The following is a 23144-nucleotide window of genomic DNA, read 5'->3' on the forward strand; positions in this document are numbered from 1 at the left end:
TGGATTTGAGCAGGCATTCATATTTTCCCACAAAAACAAATATTTCTAACGACAAAACATTTTCATATCATTAATTTATGTTCTAAAAAAAATATTTTTAGGAGTATTCATTGAAGAAATGAATTTATAACAAGCGATAAGGAATGTTATTTTGCACTCAATAATGTCTGCGTATTTATACGAACGGTTACCAGCCAAAAACGAAAGTCAAATCTCTGGCAACAATACATCGGAATGCCCTCAGTTATCGCGATGTAAAAAGTGTACCGTACCCTCCAATTGAAGCAATAGCAAAGTCCATGTTTGGTAAGGGAAACCCAATCACTATATACCAACTGCTTTAGTAAACGGGGTATAATTATGTGACAATAGATACTAAGTCCAGGTAGTACCAGGCTCTGCCACTTTAAATCTTCTTGAGTTGGAATTAAAAAGTCTTTTAATTCTTTGTATCTTTATTTCTTTAAAAAACACTAATAAAATCAACTTTTTAAACAGATAAAAAAGATAGGTGTAAAAGATGAACAATTAATAAAAGCCTAAATAAAATGCACATTTTAATTATAATTATTGATTAAGATTAAACAATGTTTTAAGTGATAGTGGTTATTCTGCTAGTAGCTAGACTATGCAGGTTTTTATCATAGCATATATGATCTAGATTGGTAGAAGGGTTGGTTTGTATGCAAGTAAAACAGATATATCTTCACATTTTGTCCCTGTAAAGTTATTTGGAACATGTTCCTTTTTGTTGTGTGCTGTCTAATATTGCAGGTAACAACTGTTATCCTTTTTATTAATCAGATACTAAGAACATTGGAATCAAAAGTCAAACAGAAATGCATGGTGCAGTTATAACATATATATCCAATGAAGACAATAATATGAAAGAACCACAAAATTAATTGAAGCCTATGTATATTTAAAAAGACCTCACTTTTCTCTACTTGCTTTAAATATATTTTCATTCAATTTGTATTTAAATAAACCATCTCTTATTCTGTTTAATGTTGGACAACAAATGATATACATGCTTTTCATATAATTGTATTCACTAAACTGGGTTTATCATCAAATGTCAAAAATATAGAATGGGTAGCTTTAATTAGTACATGTAATGAAAACAAGAATATGTGTCCATAGAACACCTGTCTCACTTGCACTATCACATTTCCTGTCCATAGGACACCTGTCTCACTTGCACTATCACATTTCCATGTTCAGTGAACAGTAAAATGTGTGCAAACCCTTACATATAATATATATTATATATTTCAAAAGGTTCACACCATAATGAAATATGTATTTTAAAGTTTCAAGTTGATGTGACCACAACTCAATGGATAACTACCTTACACCATGTGGAAAGGATGTTGGGACATACTGATAAACCAATGCATAATCCTGAATAAATAATGCCACCATACTATCGAAGGTGGTACATAATGATGGTTTGGATGGATTCAACAACTCTTCATAAAGTTTAAACCACCATAAACAACCTCGTAATTTATTTGTCTGTTTATCACCACATGTATCAATTATAATTATAAATATCATATACATTAGTGTAGATACATTAAAACTACAGGTCACAATAGAAACTTTAGAAAAAAGTACATTAAAATTATTCCTAAATCTAAGCAAACAATAAAACTTAATCTGACAGAGGAAATGTTATGAAAATGGAATAAATAACAAATAACCTATCATGTTACAGATCCTGTTATGATAATACATTTATTGTAAGAATCCCTTTAGAGTAGTAAAACATTACATCTGAATAAATAGTGAAGAAATGATTGTTTTGCATTTGATAACTAATGTCTACTTCTGCCTATACTTGTTGTCAAGAATGTGTCTGCAATGATTAGTGACTGGGTGAGAAATTTTCTATAAAATATAAAAATTAATACAATTATATAAAAAGCTGAACAAGTTTTGATTATATTTTACAAATTAATCCCTGATTGCAAGCTAAAAATCATTCAATGGCTGTCAAAGTAAGTAACAACAGAGACATATAATACAACTAGCATAAAAGAAAATTAAACATTCATAATACATGGATAATGATGCAAATGTAAGTCACATGACCTCTATCGTTTTCATGTTATAACAATAAAAGATGAGAAAGAAACCTGATATCAAATGGTCCAAGACTAAAAGAATGTAAAAGTCTGATATACAAGTTGAATGTGCCTCAACAAACCTTATTCATTTAATCAACGGTTTATGTCATCAACAATCAATAAGTGTGATAAGAATATAAGAAATGTGCTGAACTCCAGTATAATCACAATTCCAATGATGAAGGCAGATCTTTGATAATTGCTTTTCAATGTTCACGACTTGTAGCTGGGGCGGATATAGATGTAAAGACAGGTGATTATATGTTGGCCTCTACTAGTGTTTTGTGGGTTTGTTCCATGTCCTTGGGTTGCTGTCTCACTGACATATACCCCACATCTATTCTTATTCAAATCCAAAATTAGTGGAAAATACAGAAAAAAACAGAAAATATTATTTTAAGAAACTACGATTTGTTTTCCTGACTTTATATGGGCACTACCTACAAGAATTTCGTTAGTAAAATAAATCACTGTTTCACTGAATATTTAAAAATCCTTTGTTCTACAAATATTCATACATTTACTAAAAGTATTAAACAATTGATGATCTGTTTGTTGCTTGATTGGAAGAAATAAAGAAAGCAATAAATTACAAATTTTGAAACAATAAAAATATTTAAACATTTCAACATTTGTTTATAGATTGCTCATAAAATGACCATGGTAAAATGTCATACTACATGTATGTCAACCTTTCATTAATTCTCAATAACCAGATTTCAATATGAAAACCATTTCACAAAATGTCTTTAACAGAAGCTTGTATAATTTGTTAATAAATAAGTATAAATAATCATATATACATCAATAATACTCATAAAAAAATGTGTATACAAAACTCCACTTTTATTCTATCCATGTAGGACTAGAAGTTAATTTCTTAAGAATGTTTTGTTTATATTGCTCTGCTTTAATTTCAACTATACATTGTCTTGTCATTCATATGGTTCTCTTACTCTAACATCAACATTATATTTAGAAAAATATATTTAAAAAAATAAATAAACAAATCCAATAACTTGTTAACAAATTATTTTCATCACAGATAATAAACCATGTAAAAACTAGAATATAAATTTTGACACATTCTAGCTTATTGCCAATAATGATATAATAATCAAATATTTTTTCTAGCTCTACAAGATGCCCAAAAAGTTTCCAACAGATCCTTTCATAGTAATTTGAAAGATTGCTCAGATTTTTTCATTAGTGTCATCATGTTATACTTTCAAAAAAAATGGATTCTTTTACTTTGCTTCTGAGCATGTTTGAATATTTAAACAAAAGGAACTATTCTAGGCAAGTCATGATTGTGTGACATGGATTTCATTAAATTAATACCTATATTACTATGATCGTAGATTGTGAGAAATGTTCAATATTCTTTCTGCTAAAATTTTCTTTTCTGCTTTCAGTCTTTTATAATCTGGTTTCAGTAACAATAATACTAAACACACAGCAATCACAGCATAACCATTGGCAACCAGGTTTGGCACTGAAAAAAATATTTTAAGTTTGTTAAAATGTTAATTCATAGATATAGCATCCCACATAATGCCATCTTGATAACTATGAATAATTTAAAGCTACACATATTGTATAAACACTGGTCTATTGTTGAAGACTGTATGTTGACCTCTAGATGTCTTTTGGTTTTTTATGTTGTTAGGTTGTTGTCAGTTATGAATACCTCAAATCTTCCTTATATTCATATATATTTCGACTCCTCAGGATGATCAAACCTGTAATTTGTTTAACTGTGATGTATGATGTGAATATACAGTAAAAGCAGTAATTTTCATTGCTGTTTAAATTTTGTTTATTTCATACATAAAATATAATCAACAAAATCAAAACACACAAAAAAATCAATGTGACAACAGTATAAACAAGAATGTGTCCATAGTACACGGATGCCCCACTCACACTATCATGTCCATAGTACACGGATGCCCCACTCACACTATCATGTCCATAGTACACGGATGCCCACTCACACTATCATGTCCATAGTACACGGATGCCCCACTCACACTATAATGTCCATAGTACACGGATGCCCCACTCACACTATCATGTCCATAGTACACGGATGCCCCACTCACACTATCATGTCCATAGTACACGGATGCCCCACTCACACTATCATGTCCATAGTACACGGATGCCCCACTCACACTATCATGTCCATAGTACACGGATGCCCCACTCACACTATCATGTCCATAGTACACGGATGCCCCACTCACACTATCATGTCCATAGTACACGGATGCCCCACTCACACTATCATGTCCATAGTACACGGATGCCCCACTCACACTATCATGTCCATAGTACACGGATGCCCCACTCACACTATCATGTCCATAGTACACGGATGCCCCACTCACACTATCATGTCCATAGTACACGGATGCCCACTCACACTATCATGTCCATAGTACACGGATGCCCCACTCACACTATAATGTCCATAGTACACGGATGCCCCACTCACACTATAATGTCCATAGTACACGGATGCCCCACTCACACTATAATGTCCATAGTACACGGATGCCCCACTCACACTATAATGTCCATAGTACACGGATGCCCCACTCACACTATCATGTCCATAGTACACGGATGCCCCACTCACACTATCATGTCCATAGTACACGGATGCCCCACTCACACTATCATGTCCATAGTACACGGATGCCCCACTCACACTATCATGTCCATAGTACACGGATGCCCACTCACACTATCATGTCCATAGTACACGGATGCCCCACTCACACTATCATGTCCATAGTACACGGATGCCCCACTCACACTATCATGTCCATAGTACACGGATGCCCCACTCACACTATCATTTTCTATGTTCAGTGGACTGTGAAATTGGGGTCAAAACTCTAATTTGGCATTAAAATTAGAAAGATCATATCATAGGGAACATGTGTACTAAGTTTCAAGTTGATTGGACTTCAACTTCATCAAAAACTACCTTGACCAAAAACTTTAACCTGAATCGGGACAGACTGAAAACATAATGCCCCTAGGTGGGGCATAAAAAGTAATCAATGTGTGTACAATATAGATATTTTTAAAACTTATTGAATCAGAAGTCTTCACATTTAACAATGTAGGTATTTGAATTCATTTGGTCATGACTTATGAGTCAGCGACTCTTTTCACAAAAAAATCTTACGATTAAAATTCATCGTAAGTTATACTGAAATGTGTATGACTTACGAGTATTTTTCCTCTTCAGATTTTTTGTGAAAAGAGTTGCAGGTTTTGTCATCTTGAATATGAGATAAACAGATGCTAATGTAACAGCAGTCAAAACATTAATGGTAAATCACATGGTCCTCTATATAAACTTATCTAACCAAAAAACTTAACATCTTAACAATGGTATACCACATGGTCCTCTATATAAACTTATCTAACCAAAAAACTTAACATCTTAACAATGGTATACCACATGGTCCTCTATATAAACTTATCTAACCAAAAAATTTAACATCTTAACAATGGTAAATTACATGGTCCTCTATATAAATTTATCTAACCAAAAAACTTAACATCTTAACAATGGTAAATTACATGGTCCTCTATATAAACTTATCTAACCAAAAAACTTAACATCTTAACAATGGTATACCACATCAACCTGTTTATAAATATATCTAACCAAAAAACATTTATAATATAATAAGTCTGGAGTCTGTGAAGCATTAATGTAGGGACCACTTCAAAAATAAAGTCAAAAATATCAGTATGGTGAAACACTTAAAATCAAGAAACAGAATGGTAGCATCAATATCTTTCCTCCAGTAATATTCATCACAAGAAATAGACTTCTTTTTATATTGAATGCAAATTTCTCTAGTCCACAAAGTGAAATTAATTATTTCTATATTTCCTGTAGGCCTTTTGTATATTAAGAAAAACAAATGTAAGATAACATAATGACAGATATCTTATACACAAACAGACTAATTATTTAGGATAATATTAAGACATTGACTTCATTCCCGAATTTTAATACATGTAGATTTCCACAAAATTTGAACACAAATCTGACTGTACAGTCTATGATATTGTCACTTGAATTAATTTTAAAAAATACTAAAGTAGTATTTCTTTGTTTTTATAAACTGCTTCGCTGAGCGCAGCTGGATATGCCCGCAGAGGTCCAACCCAGAACAGTTGGGGCAAAAATGGACACAATATTCAAGCTTGATACAGGTCTGAATTTGGATTGTAATTAAATATTTGACATATTATAGGTTTCTGAATAAATGTAGTCAAAGAACTTGAAATTGGTTATATGAATTGAATTTATATTCAATTAAAGATTTCTTGCTGCTGTGCAATACACTGTGCTGTTGCGCAATACTTAGTAAATCTGTTGTCAGACTATAAACAAATAAAGTTCAATTCTTCTCAATGTCATATTTGAAATTTATGAAAATCAATAGGGAGATTTCATCAATAGCTATAAATAATGCACCAAAGTTTCATGAGAACTGCTGAAACCATTTTTGAGTTATTGTCCAAAAACTGGAAAATCCCCCTTTTTTAATGAATAAACCCCATAACTCAGAAATGTAAAATCTAAAGTTTATAAAATTCAAAAGGGAGCTTACATCAACAGATATAAACAATTCACCAAAGTTTCATGAGAACTGCTGAAAGCATTTTTTAGTTATTGTCAAAAAACTGGAAAATCCCCCTTTTTTTATGAATAAAACCCTGTAACTTGGATACGTTAAATCTAAACTTTATAAAAATCCAAAAGGGAGCTCATGTCAATAGATATAAACAATTCACCAAAATTTCTTGCAAGTTGGAGAAAGCATTCTTGAGTTATTGTCGGAAAACTGGAAAATCCTCCCTTTTTTAATGAATAAAACCCCAAAACTCGGAAACGGTAAATCTGAAATTTATAAAAAACGAAAGGGAGCTCACGTCAATAGATCTAAACAATTCATCAAAGTTTCATGCATATTAGTTAAAACTTTTTTGAGTTAATGTCCGGCATGTTGACGACAGACGGACGGACAACGGTATACCATAATACGTCCCATAAACGGGCGTATAAAAATAAAAAGATGTGGTATGAGACAACTCTCCAGCAGAGACCAAATGACGTAGAAGTTAGCAACTATATGTCACCATATTTCTTTCAACAATGAGGAAAACCCACACTGCATAGCAAGCTATAAAAGGCCCGAAATGACAAATGTAAAATAATTGAAACAAGAGTTCCCTTTTAATGTGTTATTTCATGGTGTCAGTACAATAAATACCTGTCCATTCCTGAGGTGTGAACTGTGAAGTACTGTTACCTGAACAACCTGTAAATAGATATATAAAAATTGAGAGTGAGTTATACAAAATGCATATTTTACAGTGCTAGAAATTTATCAAATTAGTAGATTATTTGGTGTCTTTTAAGTTTTTTTTCATAATAAGGTTAAGGATAATAAATATACTTTGCTTGCATTCTTATTTATACACCTTATCAATATAGGACTGCCAGTAATGGATATCACAGATGTTTCCATAAAATTTTGACTTGTGAGAAAATGCCTGACACCAAAAAAGCAAATAAGATGGTGTATGACATTAAAAAGGGTACCCTTGTTGAAAAATCTTGGGTTAAATATAAAGATTCACAAATAGCAATAAGGTCTATACCTGGTTTAGAGGAAACAGTCAGGAATGAAAAAAACCTCAACTTAAAACTTATATACATGTATAAAGCGTATGCTCATCTGTTATTAGCTCCTTACAAGAACCATCTAACCCTTAAAAACAAATCCTGCTTACATAAAAAACGCACAATCTTTATGAACTGATCCATAAATATTTTTCCTGCCTTCTGAACATCCAGTTCCTATAGCTAAATCTTCTGGTGATAAAAGCAGGACTAAAAACTGTAAAACTATTGTAAATTAAGAAATTATTGCGACGTTTTTATTAATGCGAATAATGTGACTCCTTGAATATTGCAATAATAAGAACTGGCATTCTGATATTTGATAAATATAACTGTATGTAACTTCCTAAAATCGCAATAATTAATCTAGCATTTTTGTTCATTCTTTCAAAATCGCTACAATTTCTGAATTTACAGTAATATTATACCTACCCCCAGAACAGCCAGTTCCTATAGCTAAATGTTCTGGTGATAAAGGCTGGGCTAAAACACTAATATTGCACCTACCTCAAGAACAGCCAGTTCCTATAGCTATATCTTCTGGTGATAAAGGCTGGGCTAAAACACTAATATTACACCTACCTCAAGAACAGCCAGTTCCTATAGCTAAATCTTCTGGTGATAAAGGCTGGGCTAAAAACTGTAACACTAATATTAAACCTACCTCCAGAACAGCCAGTTCCTATAGCTAAATGTTCTGGTGATAAAGGCTGGGCTAAAACCTACCTCCTGAACAGCCAGTTCCTATAGCTAAATCTTCTGGTGATAAAGGCTGTGCTAAAAACTGTAACACTAATATCATACCTACCTCCTGAACAGCCAGTTCCTATAGCTAAATCTTCAGGTGATAAAGGCTGTGCTAAAAACTGTAACACTAATATGATTATGATACCTTGTATCTGACTGAAAAAAAGAGAAAACAATATTCTATACAAGTCCATTTTTCTAAAACTTATACAGGTGTTGAAAATCTTTTGTGCTTGGTTCTATTTTAATTTTATGAAGAATTGTTTATAAAAATAACAAGCACTGAAATCAAAACTGCCCTACTGAAACTTAGGTGAATCTCAGATCAAATCATCTGAAAGCAGCTGTTTCATCTTAGCAATAATAAATTCAATACCTATTCTAATTTGACATTGTTCTTTCAGTAAACAAAGCCATGTTTTAATTCCAATAGAATATGAGGTGCAAGTGATTGATGTCACAATGAAAATTGTGCGTTGTCTTTTGGACAATGTCGAAGATCAAAATGGACATTTTCGTTGATGTTGCACACTAGGAAATTAAATAAAATCATTCTTAAAGTAAATTTACATGTTTATGTTTATTTTTAATCATGCAATGGTTGGTTTTATAAAAATATTCTTGCTTTATGAAATCAAAATGTCTACCATTTGAACGTGTCTTCTAGGTCCGCTTTGAAGTAAAAACGTTCTAAATTTTCCTAGTAGACTGAAGCTTTGTATAAAGATATTAACAAATTAGGAAATAATCCCTTCATGTCATGCTCTATGCTCATTTTAACGGTAGGCATTATATTTGTTGATATTTTACACTGAGCTTTAGTGAGATGTAAAATATGGTCAAATATAATGCCTACCATGTTAAAATGAGCATAGAGCATGATTTTAAGGAATTATTTTGATTCTAATAGGACAAATATGGTTTTTTTTAGATCGAAGTGTACCAAATACCTTAGGAATGTTTAGCTGTTCCTGTTTCCTCCCCATAAAGTATGTACATTACATTTTCATATTAATAAATTTAAAAATAAATACCAGGGTAAATATATGATGTTTTAATAACAATATATAATAAAATTTTGTGTAAGCAGCTAAAATATATATATTCTATTGGGATAAAAATTAAAATAACGAGAACATAAACAGTCATTTTGTGTGCAGGTGTTAAACATATTTTGTGCTAATTAGAACACATCTTTGTTTACAAAGCAAAATAAGGACATCATATGACAAAATAATGCCTACCCATGTTCAAATGAGCATAGATCATGGCATGAAAATAATTTCCTAAACAAATTTGAATAACTCTATTAGGTAAAATTGATAAGTAGCAAGAAAACAATTAATATTCAAGTGGTTTTCTCCGGGCACTCCGGCTTCCTCCACCAATAAAAACTGGCCGCCAGGAAATAGCCCAAAAGCGGTGCTTAAAAGTGGCGTTAAAACACCAAAAATAAAAAAAATCATATTAATATTCAAATGTGTTTGTGGAGTATCATTTGAAAAATTTAAAATTTAAATATTCTACAGGTCTCAACTTGGATTTAAACATTGAGAACAAAAATTCTATCTAAAAATACAACTCAAAATGTGCATGAAACATTTAAAATGCTGTATTACAACACTGCAATATCATCCCCTAAACAGCATGTTTGTTGGAAAGGTTGTCAAAACGACCACATTTAATGCAGCTTGTAAATATTCAATCACTTAATTGATGATTTTTCAAAAGTTCTTGAATACAACTTTTAAAATGTATCCTTTATGTTCAGTATCAAATTAGGTCTTACCCTGACACTATAAGTAACCCTGAACTTGTTGCCTCTGCAACAGGGTAGGTAACTTCTACTGACATTTCCATAGATATAGGATACATAGCAAAACCAAATACACCAAATAATGTTATAAAAGTAGCTGCCAGTACACTTTGATTTCTTAGTCTGGCTACCTGAAATTATAACAATATATATAAAAATATAAGTTTCCTATTATTGGTGATATTTACAATGCTGTGAAGATGTTTCAAACACAGAAACTTTATCCTGTTGACTTAAAAACGTGAAAGACACTATTTATCTTATACTTTACATCAAAAAGATCTAGTATTTTATAAATAAACTTATGTGTTCTATATTTTTAGCAGTTTTATTTTTTTCTGCAGAATTAACATTATTGCAAAAATTGTCAAGTGACAGTAAATGATATAACACTTTTCCTTAACTAGTATCCATATTAACACATAACTGTGAAGAAAAGTACATTTTGACTGAAATTACTTTTAGTGGTCTAAATCAGGCCGTTAATTTTCTCATTTGAATTGTTTTACATTGTCAAATCAGGGGCTTAAATAGCGTACAATGCGGTATGGGTTTTGCTCATTGTTGAATGCCATACAGTGACCTATAGTTATCAACTTCTTCATTTGGTCTAGAGGAGAGTTGTCTCATTAGCAATCAGACCACATCTTCTTATTTTTATATGGACAACTGTATTATCTATCTTGTAAACAAATTCTAAATTTTATTTAAAATAGTTTTTACCTGAGTAAATGCTAGTCCTGCCATAACTGCACATGCATATGAAAATTTTATAACTTCAGCAAATTTCTTTGATTTATCTACATATATTCCTGACACTATAGCTCCTAACACACCTCCTGCTATCATCAAAGCACCACATAATCCTGCAAATGACTAAAACAGAAAGTGTAGTATTAAGATATAATTGTAAATAACAAACTATCATTTTCTTTGCTTAAATAAACTTTTCCTTACACAACATGCATGCAAAAAATAAACTTTTCCTTAAATGATACATAAATAACAAACTATCATTTTCTTTAATTATATCAACTTTTCCTTAAACAACATGCATGCTAAAATAAACTTTTCCTTACACAACACATAAATAACAAACTATATTTTTATTTGCCTATATATACATGACACATGAATAATAAACTATATTTTTATTTGTTTATATAAACCTTATACGACAAACGGTTGATAGGGTGCGTGATATTGAAAAAGCCATATCATATACACTTTATTATATCTCACGTATAGATATTTTTCATGTGACGTGACGTCATACATATTAGGGGTTTGATAAAGCCTTTGAAATGGTTACTGATGTCGATGATGTGACGTCATACAGATTACGGGTGTGATAAAGCCTTTGCAACCGTGACTGATATGGATATCATCACGGATGGCTGATACAGCACGATTGCCATTGGTCGTATTACACATACAATTTACATGTATTTACTACTAAGTATATAAATAAAATGAATAACGAACTAGTTTTCTTTCCTAATATAAATTTTTCCTGACTCAACGTTTGAGCGTATGTGTATTATATTTTTTTGCGCATTTAGAAAAATAACATCTGAATTTCTTCAGACCACATGGCTGCCCGAACAAAAACTAACCCTGTGGTTACGTAAATGAGAGATAATGGTCGGAGGTTCAAAATTTCGGGCAGAGGCTGTACTAGAATTTTGCCACTCATACAGTTCAAGGATGTAATATTTCCACACTCATTCCAGTAAAACTTTAAAAGTTTAAATACAAATGGCTGAATAAGGATATTCAATATATTTCAAAGTATTTTACTATTTCAATACAGTGATATCTTAAGAACTTACAATTAAGACCAGAGAAGAAGGTAGCTCACCCTTAGGTTTATAAAAGGGAAAATAAAAGGGATTGGACAGTATTTTTTCTTATGAACAAACCCCCCTATACATTTTTAATTGGAAATCAAAGTTCATCAGACCTAGCAGTGCCGGCACAAATGTATTATGATAAAAGTACTATTCAACCCCTTCCCCATAACCCATTCCTGCAACTTTTCTTGTAAAAGCCCCAAGGTAATATATGGATTGTTGGATCATTCGAGAAAATAAATCAAATTCCAGGCAATTATCATCTTAACTTTTTTGGCCCTGAAAGTTCAGTCCATAAACTGTTAGATGATTTTTCGGTGCCATAAATTATTTGTTTGATATTTTATTGCTTTTCAGGGAATAACAGCTTTAATCTGTTGATTTTTTTTGCATGACAAAATACATTATAACATTTTTTTCCTCAATCTTTTATCAGCTTACAAAAGTATATTTTCAAGATAATAAAGGCTTAATATTTAAACATATACAATGAATAGGTCTTACAATTTTTGTAAACCTTTGTCATATCTCATCATATCTCATCATATCAAATGATAAACTCATGATGGTCAAGCACATATCTTATCACATTGTTTATCCATTTATGCATGTCAAATTAAAAGTTATGAAGTCGCATTTCATATAACTTTCAATATTTCTATATTCATGAAATATTTTTTTGAAATTCAACAATGTTATTGAATATAAGGTGGTCTAAGATCATATGTGCTACTTTAACTGATTGTAAATTTTGACAAGTACTTACATCTGTATTGCCTTTGGGACATAATATCTGGTCTAATACTTACATTTGAATAGCCTTTGGGACATAATATCTGGTCTAAAAAGGTTGTAAAGGAAGTGAAAATGGCTAATCCTGCACCAAATGTTATATTTAACACCCAGTAATTCTTGTTCTTTAATATCTGCAAAAAAGGAAATGTTTAATTTAAATTAATTAGCACCTTGAACAGATGAAACATTGAATGTTTGAATGCTGTAATATTCCTGTGAAAAGTTGATCACTTAAATAACTATATGTAGTATAATCAAATCACATATATGTTTCACATCCTGTATCTTACCAATAATTGTCACATTCCCTCTTCCTTATATATTTAGATAGATTTGATTTTGACAAGAATGGAAAGGGAAATCTTCAAACAAGTAGTATATTTATATTAAAATGCCATTAATAATAATTGGCTTAATAATTTCCAGAAAGAGGCATTGAAAATGCACTTTCTCAACAACAATAAAAATTTTAAAAAATGAATAATATTTATATTAAAATGCCATTAATAATAATTGGCTTAATAATTTCCAGAAAGAGGCATTGAAAATGTACTTTCTCAACAACAATAAAAATTAAAAAAAATGAATAATATTTATATTAAAATGCCATTAATAATATTTGGCTTAATAATTTCCAGAAAGAGGCATTGAAAATGCACTTTCCCAACAACAATAAAAATTAAAAAAAATGAATAATATTTATATTAAAATGCCATTAATAATAATTGGCTTAATAATTTCCAGAAAGAGGCATTGAAAATGCACTTTCTCAACAACAATAAAAATTAAAAAAATAAATAACTAATTTGGAACTAATTGGTGTTCATTCTTCGTTAAGAAAAAAGTTCCTGTATTCAAATATACATATACATCTACCTAATGCTGAGATATTTCCAATTACTGTTAAATAGCAATATAATAGGGAATAAACAAATAAATTTTATTGCAGAAAATGTTCCGGTAAAAGTTATGTAATTTGTTTATTGGTTCAAACAAACTACTGACAGAGACATATAATACAAGAGATTCGCAACTCGGCGAAATCCCGTAATAACACGCGGCCACTAGCTAAACCTCGCGAGATCTCCTTAGGTAATAAAGTCATTAATAAAAGTATTAAAAGTACTCGAAGTAAGGACGAATGTTTAAGCATAACATAAACTGTTTCAATGTAAAATTTATCATAATTATTTAAATAATTTGAGTACATATATAATTATTTATTTTAATGTAATTTTGATTTTAGATTTGTATTATTGAAAAAGAGACATAATTTGATATTGTATCAAAAAAAAACCCTGATATTAAATAATTAACACTTGATAAATTGTGTCAGAGTTCATTTTATTTGATAGTTACATAATGGGTTTCTATTGAATATACACCTGTCTCGGAGACATAATTTCACAGTGTGACATGTATATTAGGTTTGAATTATTCGATGACCAGGTAAATCACGAACATGTTATAAATAATGAGTTCTAATTGACACCTTGTAAACAAGAAGTTGTTACACCAGAGGTGTCCACACTCTTTCCAAAAATACAATGCACAAAATGTAAAATTAATTAATGTGGAAAAAAACTTAATTTATTTGTTTATTAATTGTTAATCATGATAGGCTTTGTTTTTTATTCTTGATATTTATAAATTATTAAAATTCTATTTATTTTTATATTCATCATTTATTGGGCTTGCATTGAGTTTTTTCTGTAGGATTGTCGTTAAATGTTTGATTTCTAAGTGTTGTTTGACAGTTTTATCATAGGCTTGCATTGAGTTGTTTTTTAAATGATTGTCGGTAAATTTATTGTTTCTTCATGTTCGAAGTGTGTATTGAGAATTAATATTTAAGAAAATTACAATTAATTTCTCATTTGAATAAAGCTTCATTCATGTGCACGCAATATGGAAAATTCCGATTTTATTTCGTGGGATGACAATCTTAATAGTTACGACTTAGATATACTCAAAGTTGAATAAACTGATAACGAACTCTTTGTTGATAGTGAAAAGGACGAAAACATAAGCGAGAGACCCACCAACAAAAAAAATTGACAATACTGCATACATAGATGGATATGTGTGTCCTCGAAGCAACAAAAAATCTATAAAAAAAACACAACATTGAAGTGGGAGCCGAGGTCATACATCAAAGCAACATGGAAGACACTATTTAAAAAGAATTTTATAACCTTATTTCCATGAGACGATCATTTGTAGTGGTTTTTGTCTTTTAATCATTTGTAGTGGTTTTTGTCTTTTTATTCTGGGGTAAAGAGATGGCAGTTTAAAAGTAAGATTGTTTATGTGTATACATATACAAATCCTTGGTGTAAATAAAATCTTTTATTATCAAATATATATATATGTATATATATCTTTTGCAGTCACCATTGAAATGTCCTCAATACGATTTTAATTTAAAAATGAATTAAGTTCATGTTTTGAATGAGAAGCGTAGTCTGAAACGACAACAGATGCATGAAGCTCATTTATAATATTACGACCAGCAGAAGTTTTCCTTTACTAGGAAAATTTTGTTCCTTTTGTAAATTTACTTCATTCGTTCATCTTTGGCAACCTAAAAAGAAGAAAAAAACAATGACTTCAGAATAGGAGAAAATAAACAACTTTGCCATAAACAGATTGAAAAATGAATAAATTGCCTAACAAAATGCAGGCTATAAATTTCATAGTGCACAAAAATGAAGGACTGATTTAAGGAAATTTGTCCATGAACAATTTCAATATTTAGCCAGTTTGCAAAAAAAAAAAAAAAAACAAAAGAAAAAACAAAATTGGGAGTAATATATATATCCCCATAATTTGACATATTTATTTGTAAATTTCTAGTTTTGACGAAACAGATTGATAAAATTAGCATAGCTGGCTGTGTGTATAAATAACAAAATAATAGTCACCTTTGTTGATATTTTCAGAAATAACTGTTAGATCAAATTTTACGAAACTGGTCCTATTTTCACGACATAACATCATTCTCATATTTCCAAGTTTTACGAGATTAAATGATAGTACCAGCACAGCTGGCTGCGGGTACCAATAAGAAAAAATCGCCACATTTGTTGATAATTTTGGAGAAAAAAAAACCACTATTGGATCAAATTTTACGAAAATAGTCTTATTTTCACGAAACAACATTTGGTAGTATTATTGCCCCATAAAATTATATATTTATTAGCATATTTCCAAGTTTTAAGAAAAAAAATGGGAGATCAAATGCTTTCTACGGCAATAGGAGGTGAAGTAAAATGGGCCGAGTTTTAACTTTGTTTGTATTTGATTAATCTCATCATTAGAACACATTTTATCAATAACAAATTATTAGAATTAGTTTTTTGTAACTTTTAAATATACTTGCATGCTTTAGCTGTGAAAGGTATCGGCATTATCCATTAGAAAAATCGTGAGGCGTAGAACCTCTTTCACAACAATAGCGAGTTTTTACCCATAAATCCATCGGAATAATCGGTTTTCTGGTGGCCACGTCATTTCATTGGCTGTTATATAGACTCTACTAGAGTTGCGAATCTCTTGTATTATATGTCTCTGCTACTGATAATAGTAACGTATAAGACCTTAATTATTGACTTATGTCAGATGATTATGACACTGATTTTACAAGTGAAATAAAATCTACTTGCATTTTTTATACATTATATTGTATTTTTTGTCTTTTCTTTGAAAAAACACATTTTATCAATCATACAGCTTTTACACAAAATTAACAGAATAATTTAATGTACTGTAGACCAAAATAAATAATAGTTATTCTATTGAGGTCAAGAATTTGTGTATTCAGTTAGATGTGTAATAAATTGTATATTCAGTTATGCAAAACAACATGCACGAGATATATTAACTGTGGTCAATTCATACTGCATTAGAGTAAAGTTGATTCCATTTAATACTTATACCTTCAAGTGTAATTGTTTGAAAATCATGACAGTTGATAATCATACTTGTCTTGTATCAGTACACTTACTTGTCTGAGGAAAGAATTGGAATAATAGCATTTCAAAAAAATGTAGGAATAAACTCTAATGTCAATACACATCTTGTACCAAATTTTATTCAATAACTTACACAAACATAAGATACTGATAAAAGATCATAAAATACTTTCATAATTCTTATCAACTGCTTAAATTTGATATATCATTTTTTCACATTAATTAATAAATGGCAATTTAACATAAATTTTGATTTATAAAGGAACTATATGCATGTGTATATCTAAACTAAAGTAGCTATTCGGCCAGCCTTTTCTTATTTTAATGGCAAATATCATGTCAAAAAATGGCAGTTGATGATTAAAATGGTGTATAAAGTATCTGCAAGTCATAAAAACACATAATTAGTTTCATGATATGTCTTCAACTTAAAATACTGCATCATCTCAAAATCCAGAGTGATCACATAGATCCAGCATGGCTGAATCAAAAATGTGTTTACTAATATATGACTACTGGTACCTACTTTTTTCAGACCATCAATGAATTTTTCTGAGTCTTCCTCAGCACTCGCTGTAGGTGGTGTGGGAGGAGTAGAACTACATACACCAAATGTGGCCATCATGGTTCCAGTCAAACTGATCCCTGTCATAACCCATAACTAAAGATTAAAAAATATTGTATTATTAGTTACAAACCAGAAGAAAGGTATGGTCAGTCAGTCAATTTCAAAAAAATTACAATAAGAATTTAAGAAATTAGTTTAAAGTTCATAATTCAAATTATTCTTGGTAGCATTTCATCAATTGCATATCATGTATAGTTGTGTCCCAGTATATTTAAAATAAAAAAGACCAAACACAATGTGTCGTCAACTCTCAACAGTTATAATACTTTATCCCAATGGTTGGAAAAGAAAAGAAACAGCATCAGGTTGATAGGTTGGAAACAGACTTGATTTTACCTTTATTTATGATTGACACCAAGAGGTTGTCTGTAGGATGTAAAATATGAGGCTTAAAGAATAAGTAAGTAAAGGAGTGTAATCTGATGCTGAAAGAATAAAACAGGTGATCTCTAAATATTTCCACTGTAGAAAAAAATGAAAGTTTTAAAAGACAAAACACAGTAAACAAAACTTACAGCTGAAGGAATGTCGTGTCCATCACAACTAGTTACCATGGCTGGAACTATAACATTTGCTGATAAGATTCCAAGTGGGTTAGCTAGAAGAAAAGGTTGTTACAATTGAATGGTATACTGACTACTTTAATCATGTTAATAAATGACAAAATTGATTATTGGAAAAATGCAACTTCAGTGAAATGATTAAAATGTAGGACAAACTTAAGTTGTTACAGTAATGATATATGCATTATGTAATTTCTGGGATGCAATATGCTTGTGCATGTAAACATTATATGTCTATTTTTTAAGAGGAATCTGGTTTTGTTATTGGTGTTGTTTGTTGTACTGTCCAATATTTTGTTTTTTTTTATGAATTGCCTAATAATTTAATAAAGGACAAGTGAAACCAATACAAACTATATCAACTCTTCAATATTTCTCTGCAAAAAAGCCTTCAAACTTTATTTGTCCTTTCTTCTTCTCCATACATACCCATAGAAGCAAGCATATTAGCTGTAGCTCTCTGATTACCAGCGAACCATAAAGCTGCAAGTTTGGTAGGAGCAAACATAACAAAAGGTTGTGCACACGCTGCTAGCGTCTGTCCCAATAACAATATCGGATATCTTGCTGAGTCATCAATACCATCAAAGACACTAACATTACGTAATAATGCACCAATACCATTCAGCCAGGCTGATAATAAGATCTAAAAAAACAAAGAAAAGGTACTTCTCAATAGCTATCAATAAAAGGAGTTGTATGATGTTACAAGCAATTTATTTTATATGTGCTTTGTTGCACTATTGAAACATGTAGAGTCCTTACAGCTATTCTTACTTCTCTGCTGTTACAGATGCAGTAATGCACAGTAACTACTGAGTTTGGATATTGATTCTGCAATACATGGTTGATTTAAACTGAGGTGACTGTCATATAAGTCATTGTTACCCTGGTTCCCCCACTATGGTACTACATTTTGTATTACTATCTTTCATTCAAAAGTACTTGCACCAAGTCAGGACAATGGAAGTCAATCTCCAATTGTTCCCATGAGAATTATTAGAAGGGATTTTTCCAGAAACTAGCTAGTATACATGAACATGTACTAGTATTTGTTTAGATTATGTCTTTAAGTTTAGTACATAATTTATTCCCTGTTCTTGCATGCAGTTCTGATGGTAATTGTGTTGAAATATTGTTGTACAAATATGTTTGACAAATAGATAGGTAGGCATGATAATTTGTTTTCAATCAACTGGAAGGACTCCTTGTTTGTCTGTCACTGTGTTACCATCATATTTTTGTGAGTTCAGAAGCAGGTTTAATCATTCACTGCTATTTATCCAATAAAATCCTCGCTTTCTAAACTTACATGTATACATATACTTACACTTGCTCTTAAGCCAAAGGTGTCCAAAACCCATGAGGCACAAAATCCAAATGGAACTGAACAAATTAGAAAGACTAATGACAACACATTCACTTTAAAGGCATCGACTTTAAACTTCTCTGCTGTTACATCAGCTATTGGTGAGAAGGTAATCCAGACCTACAATATATAGGAATAAATAATGGTGGGATACAGTAGTAAAGCCATGTTCAAGTTTATGTGCCATTTATCTGTTTTCTTCATGTGTATTTAAAACTGTATTAAATATATATATATATATTATATAAGGCTAGGGTTTTTTAATTTGTGGATTTACAGATTTTGTATGTGAAAAAGTCGGGTCGGGCAGTCGAAAAAAAAAGAAAAACAATATCTTATAATAAATATGTATAAATATTTCATCTTTCTTATAATAGTTTTAAAATGCTATTTCTTAATTTTTATTTCCAAACATATTTGCGCAAATGCTTTAAGGTACAATGCATACCATTGTCACATGAGTTTGTGAAAAGGGGGTAGGGTATGTCCACCGACAAACAGGAAATAAATGGTCATTTCATGAACGAAAAAAAAACAGCTACTTGTTGCTTCTTAATAACTTTCAGGAAACATAGTGAATAATGAGCTTCAAGCATGAAAACACACGAAATAAAAGTTGCAAACACATCGCTATGAGATGAAAAATCTTATGGAATTATCAAAAAAAGGAAAACAAACTTATTGTAATGGGCTTTTAAAATAGCTTTGGTTTCACAAAATTATTTACCAAAACAACTTTTCAAGGTCAGTTTTGATTGTCTATTTTTAGGCACACAAACAGATTTTTTTTTAGATTTTAATTCTTTTAGAAATGTTTTTTACACATGCTAAAATAATGCATTCAATTTCAGAAAAAAGTTGCTACGCAGATATTTTATTAATTTTTCAGGGACAATGTATTTGTTAGGGTTGGCGGGATTAAAAAAGCATGAAATGTCAATTTTTATTTCCGAAAATCTGAAAAATAGGGTATGCAGATCCGTAAACCAACAAATTAAAAAATCCTGGCCTAGAGTCTGAGAGATGTATAAATCCTGTGAAAGTATTATTGTTTGTGAAGTTCATGTTTTTGTGTATTTCGTGGTTTCTACCAATCAAGAATATTGCATACCCTACAACTTTTTATATGAGGAGACCTACATGTAGCCTCTGGCTGTTGACAATCCTCTTTAAACAAATAAAGAATTAATATGTACATATTTTCAACTCAGTCTGAATGCACTAATCTTAAATCCCAATAAATAAAATATACTTTCACAAACCATGAAAATAGATGGTATGCACACTAGCTGATCCCTAAAAGGAGGGGGGTGTCCAGGGGAACCCCCTTACTTGTATAGGTACATATTGTTACAACACTCCCCCCCCTCCATTTTTATATGACTTGCATGTGTTGGGATCTGGTCAGGGACCACATTTATAATCCTTTGATATTGGTTCTCTATAAATATAGTCTCTAGTACATACAGTGTATTATTTGCAAATTTTTTCGTAAAAATTCCAAATTTATTTCTCATATTTATTTATGCATATAATAGCAAGAATTAGGGGGAAAATCCAGTCAAGTTTTAATTTTCTGAAACATAAAATGTTTGTTGTTCAGTGGTTGTCATTTGTTGGTGTGGTTCATAAGTGTTTCTCGTTTTTTATATAGATTAGACCGTTGGTTTTCCTGTTTGAATTGTTTTACACTAGTCATTTTGAGGCCCTTTATAGCTTGCTGTTCGGTGTGAGCCAAGGCTCCGTGTTGAAGGCCGTATTTTGACCTATAATAGTTAACTTTTTATACATTGTGACTTGGATGGAGAGTTGTCTCCATTGGCACACATACCACATCTTCTTATTTATATTTAAATTTTATTTATCTAGGGCATGCTATACCTTAAAATATTTCCAGATGCACAAGTTTATCTGCACTCAGAATAAATTTTGTAGTGTAAACACAGCCATGATTTTAGCCTAAGGGTCCACATGAACCTTTTAAATGTCTTTTGGTCTTACATGTAGAGTCTGGCTTTGAATCACTGGGTTGTTATCACATTGACATACAACTAACATTACCTATTAGTCATTTACAGCATTCTGAATGAAATTAAATTTATATAGTACTACTGAAAGTGAAACATCAACTTGACAGCCTACCCAGAGACATATATATATGGTCAGATCATATGTTTTCGTACGTCATATGAATTCGTACTATGCATGCTTTTTCAATTAAAATTGTGACGTCACAATGCATTCTTAATAGCACGAAAATCCATGAGACGAGGATATATACCAGTACCAGTAGTCATTAAAATTTAGTTTTCTTCTCACTCACCATTGCATTTGAAATGTTGAGCAAACAAATTACAATTAAAATAAACCATCTTCTTTTGTAAACTTTGTAAGTTTGGTCAACAAGATTAGATGTGCTGGTGGAATTTGCCGTCAGTGAAACATTAGACAAACTTCGTGCGTCTGCCATTTTGTTCTCACGTGATCAAAATTTGTCACATGACAACTGATTAAGTAGATCTAGCAAGTGTCCAGACTTCTGCAAAAGACATCCAGCGTCTCCCCATCAAACTTAGACTCCTTACTGGTACATACATTCTCCAATGTAATAGAGCAGCTTTCAATCAAGTTGAGGAAAGAGTTCCATATGGCACCCCCACCCAAAAATATATTTTTCCCGATTAGAAAACATTCTAAAAAGGGTTTTTTTTAAGGGGAGCTTTATAAAAAAAATGGGGCATGGCTTTTTTGGGGGGTTAAAAAAATAATTGGAAAAAAATGTTAAAAACATAGAAAAAAAATATTACAAATTAATTGCTTTTCATGTGGGCCATTTTCTGTTGACAACTTTTTTTTCTTTTGGTACCCCCATTTCCTTTTGACACCCTCAGATTTTTGCATGTTACTACTACTTATACATCTTAAGCATCATTTATATTACAGTACATCTCATTATATTTAAAGCACAAATATTATATATATACCTTACTTGGATTCGAACCTCCAATCTTGGGATCTGTAGTCCACTGACTTAGCCACTAGGCTGTGATAAGTTAGGTGATATATGTTTTAAAAATAATTATATCCTTATAGGTAATTCCATATGTGGAAATCAGGGTTATTGTTGCACTTTAAAATAGGTAACAAAATACTTTTGTAAAGTTTAAATAATCTAATTAGCAATACAGTGAAATGAGTATTTTTCACACCCCAGTAGTTACACTGGTCAAAATTTATTGGTATACTATTGAATTGAAACGTACTCACTATTTATTTCATTTCCTTAGTTTATTAGGAATTAGTATTAATTTAACATGGGTGATTCTTCAAGTCCATGTTGCACTGAGTAAGGATAAAACATACATGAATTTAAGAAAACGGAAAGTTATTAATAAACCGAAAAATGAGATAAGTGAGGAGGTATCATCAGATTCATCATCATTTCAATGTGGATAATTTAATATAAATACAAGTTTTGAAATTGACAATGAATATGATCCTAGTAAAAGTTTATTTTCATTGTCTGAAGAATCATCGCCTTT

General features: G+C 31.0%; 1 protein-coding gene across 1 annotated transcript; it reads right to left on the bottom strand.

Moving 5' to 3' along the window:
- Positions 1-437: 437 nt before the first annotated feature.
- LOC127735881 (solute carrier family 49 member A3-like) lies at positions 438-22072 on the bottom strand. Its single transcript, XM_052246284.1, has 11 exons — positions 21926-22072; positions 19564-19722; positions 18663-18879; positions 18186-18268; positions 17569-17703; positions 13083-13199; positions 11144-11296; positions 10394-10551; positions 8666-8760; positions 7445-7492; positions 438-3627 (listed from the first exon to the last, which is right to left on the bottom strand). The coding sequence occupies exons 1-11, from the start codon at positions 22070-22072 to the stop codon at positions 3482-3484; spliced, it is 1458 nt and encodes a 485-aa protein (XP_052102244.1). The 3' UTR covers positions 438-3481.
- Positions 22073-23144: the final 1072 nt, after the last annotated feature.

The sequence above is a fragment of the Mytilus californianus genome, unplaced genomic scaffold (genome assembly GCF_021869535.1).
Source record: "Mytilus californianus isolate M0D057914Y unplaced genomic scaffold, xbMytCali1.0.p SCAF_3, whole genome shotgun sequence".
Lineage (NCBI taxonomy): Eukaryota > Metazoa > Mollusca > Bivalvia > Mytilida > Mytilidae > Mytilus > Mytilus californianus.

Bases quoted from the DNA above. Each gene is read 5' to 3' on its own strand.
- LOC127735881 (XM_052246284.1), bottom strand. From the start codon at position 22,072: ATGGCAGACGCACGAAGTTTGTCTAATGTTTCACTGACGGCAAATTCC. The intron at 17,704-18,185 runs GTAAGTTTTGTT...TTTAATCTTTAG, and splicing joins GACACGACATTCCTTCAGCT to TTATGGGTTATGACAGGGAT. The intron at 10,552-11,143 runs GTAAAAACTATT...TTATAATTTCAG, and splicing joins CAGGACTAGCATTTACTCAG to GTAGCCAGACTAAGAAATCA.